Source organism: Emiliania huxleyi (assembly GCF_000372725.1).
Source record: "Emiliania huxleyi CCMP1516 unplaced genomic scaffold EMIHUscaffold_715, whole genome shotgun sequence".
In the NCBI taxonomy this organism is placed as follows: Eukaryota; Haptophyta; order Isochrysidales; family Noelaerhabdaceae; genus Emiliania; species Emiliania huxleyi.
The window spans coordinates 6,428-9,563 of NW_005196638.1; the positions used below are offsets into that span (position 1 = coordinate 6,428).

Genomic DNA, 3,136 nt, shown 5'->3' on the forward strand with positions numbered 1-3,136 from the left:
CGCTTATCACCTGCTTCTCACCTGCTTCCGCCCGCGGGGGAAGCCGCTAGAGAGGCAATCACGGAGCCGCATAGCGCGCTGCCTTCGCGTAGGACCATCGCGACGGCGGTGCCGGAGGAGGCGGAGAGCAGGCGAGGCGACGACCGCTCGGAGGCGGCGGGCGGCGGCGAGGGGGGCGGCGGCGGCGACGAGGGCGGCGGCGACGGGTGCTGCTGTCCGTTTTGGTGGGGCGACATTCGCGGGCGAGGCGCCGGCAGGGCGAGCCTCGCCGACGCGCGCCCCACCGCCTTCGAGCAGACGACGGCGGAGCTAGAGATGCGGCAGCAGGCGGGGGCGTCGGCCGTGTCGGCGCCGAGCTTAGCTTTGCTGCCCGGCGCCAGCGCCTCCTCGCCGCCCGTCTGGCGGGTACCGCCGTCCGGGTGAGAGAGCGCCGTCCCAGCGGAGGACGACAGGTCTGCCTTCCTCACATATGTGGCATGCGGTGCACTTCCCGCCGGCAGGCAGGGGGGGGCCAGGGCGTGTGTGTCTGTGGCTCCACTCGCTCTGAGTGCCTCTAGCGAACCGGACACTCCGCCACGGCTGTGGCCTGTGCGGGCCCGTGTGTTAGCGTTTTAGGGCCTGGCATACCTGTACCCTGGAGTTCAAGCATCAAGGACGTTCGTACATGTGTACTCCCGGGTTCCAACCACACGAAATCAAAATTACTCCCGCGGTAGCGCCCGGCGCCCGCGCCCCGCGGCCAGGGGCAGGGCGGGCCCCTGCCCGCTCGTAACGGGCAACCGGGGCGTAAACTAAGCCGTACAAGCCGGCGCTTCGAGAGGTAGCCAGGGCGCCGCGCCGGTCCCTGGCGCCACGAGGCTGCACGCGCCTCCCTCCGCCCCGTCAGTTGTCGTTGAGCTCGAGGTAGCGGGACTGGCGCCGCGCCTTGTCCCTCGCCCTCGCCTCGCGCATGCCGTCGGGCGGGAAGACGGCGTACTGCACCGCAATGCCGGCGACGAAGAGCACCACCTGGGAGAGGTGAGGTAAGCTAGGTACACTTCTCCACACACACGAGGTGGTGAAGGGCCGGGCAGCCCTCCGACTCCACGTCTAGACGACAGGAGCCCCGCGGCACTAAAGGTGCAAGGCCCGGTGCGCGTGGGTGAGCGGTGTGTGTGTGTGTGTGTGTGTGTGTGCGTGTGTGCGTGTGTGTGTGTCGTGTGTGTGTGTGTGTGTGTGTGTGTGTGTGTGTGTGTGTGTGTGTGTGTGTGTGTGTGTGTGTGTAAGTGTGTGTGTGTGTGTGTGTGTGTGTGTGTGTGTGTGTGTTGGTTGTGTCGCCGCCGGCTAACGAACTAATGAACGAGTCAACTCACCTGGAAGACGCCGCTGAGCAGGCCCGCGCGAGGTGCGCCTCGCGCCGTGTCCGTCTCGAACGCCTCGACAAAGCACTCGCCAAGTGAGGAGATCTCCTCTCTAGTGAATCACGTAGTGTCTCAGTGATCAATCATGACTCGGACGCCTCGACAAGGTACTCGCCCCGGTAGTACTCGCCCAGCATCGCCACGCCCTTGAGAGAGGCGAATGAGCCGAGCAGAGCGGTCGTCACGATGAGAGCCCGCTCCGAGCCTCGGAACAGCAGCAGGGCGGCCTGCGGCGGAGGGGGGAGGGGGGAGGGGGGGGAGGGGGGGGGGGGAGGGGGAGGGGGGGGTCTTGGGCTCTAACTTCGAAGGAGCCTAACTTTGAAGGAGCAGCTACTGAGGACTAGCGACGGGCGGGCAGCTGTTGGGTACAGCCAGGGCGGCCTGTGCGATCGCGAGGCGGCGGCCCAATGGCTCACTGCGCACACAGCGGTGCACTCTACTCATGCTTGTGCACGAGTCACTCTCTACGTCACTCTCAGGCGCGGCCTGCGCGGTTGCGAAGGGAGCTGCGAAGGTACATCTCTCCCCCTATCTCCCCCTATCTCCCCCTATCTCCCCCTATCTCCCCCTATCTCCCCCTATCTCCCCCTATCTCCCCCTATCTCCGGCCTGCGCGATGGCGAAGGGAGCCGCGAGGTACCAGAACCACTGGACGGGGTAGCCCAGGTAGACCTAAGGGAAGCGGGGGGAAGGTAGGCGTCTCCACACACACGCAAGGTGGTGGTGGAAAGGGGCTGGGGGAGACCTCTGCGCCGAAGCCGTCGGGCAGCAGCGACTCGGGCGCGTACACCGTCAGCGAGAGCGGGACGACGCACTGCGAGAGCATTCGAGACTCCGATCAGAGGTATGCATGTATGCCGTGTGGTTGAGCATGCAACGGCAGAGCGGACGGCCTGCTGCCCGCACGACCAGAGCACCTCCTGCCGCGGCGCGTGGACAAGCAGCTGCGGGAAGAAGTTTGCGAGCAGGCGCACCTGAGGCGGATTTCTTTTTCTAATCGCTCGAGAGGAGCCGAGAGGAGCCGAGGCCAGGTGGTGTTCGCGGCATCATGAGTAGCAGCGGCAGCGGCGTGCTCACAAGCATCGCCTCACCGCAGTGACCGGCACTGTGTTGCAGTGTGCTCACAAGGACTATCAGCATGCTATGAGCAGGCGCACCGCCGTGATTTGGGGAGATGTGGGGAGATGTGGGGAGATGTGGGGAGAGATGGGGAGAGATGGGGAGAGATGGGGAGAGATGGGGAGAGATGGGGAGAGATGGGGAGAGATGGGGAGAGATGGGGAGAGATGGGCAGAGATGGGGAGAGATGGGGAGATGGGCGCACAGCAGTGACCCCCGAGAGGAGCCCCGTGGCCGCGAGAGCGACCGGCAGCATCAGCCGGGAGAGGAGCATCGCCTGTTCACAGCTGCAGGTGTGAAGAGACGCGGTGCACAGCTACGGGGCAGCATCAGCCGGGAGAGGGGCATCGCCTGTTCACAGCTGCAAGTGTGAAGAGACGCGGTGCACAGCTATGGGGCAGCATCCGCCGGGAGAGGGGCATCGCCTGTTCACAGCTGCAAGTGTGAAGAGACGCTGTTCACAGCTACGGGGCAGCATCAGCCGGGAGAGGGGCATCGCCTGTTCACAGCTGCAGGTGTGAAGAGACGCTGTTCACAGCTACGGGGCAGCATCAGCCGGGAGAGGAAGAGCGCCAGCCCGATGACGAGGAGCGTCAGGTAGAGCGATCCTAGTGTCG

General features: G+C 65.6%; 1 protein-coding gene across 1 annotated transcript in view; it reads right to left on the reverse strand.

The window, feature by feature from the left end:
* Positions 1-7: 7 nt before the first annotated feature.
* EMIHUDRAFT_459937 (hypothetical protein) overlaps positions 8-3,136 on the reverse strand; it is a 4,960-nt gene continuing 1,831 nt past the window's right edge. The window contains exons 5-12 of the mRNA XM_005761279.1: positions 3,093-3,127; positions 2,725-2,796; positions 2,294-2,374; positions 2,146-2,214; positions 2,010-2,072; positions 1,499-1,627; positions 1,353-1,415; positions 8-1,008 (exon numbers count right to left, since the gene is read on the reverse strand). Coding sequence (XP_005761336.1) covers positions 883-1,008; positions 1,353-1,415; positions 1,499-1,627; positions 2,010-2,072; positions 2,146-2,214; positions 2,294-2,374; positions 2,725-2,796; positions 3,093-3,127 — 638 coding nt within the window. The 3' untranslated portion in view covers positions 8-882. The remainder of the gene's footprint in view (positions 1,009-1,352; positions 1,416-1,498; positions 1,628-2,009; positions 2,073-2,145; positions 2,215-2,293; positions 2,375-2,724; positions 2,797-3,092; positions 3,128-3,136) is intronic.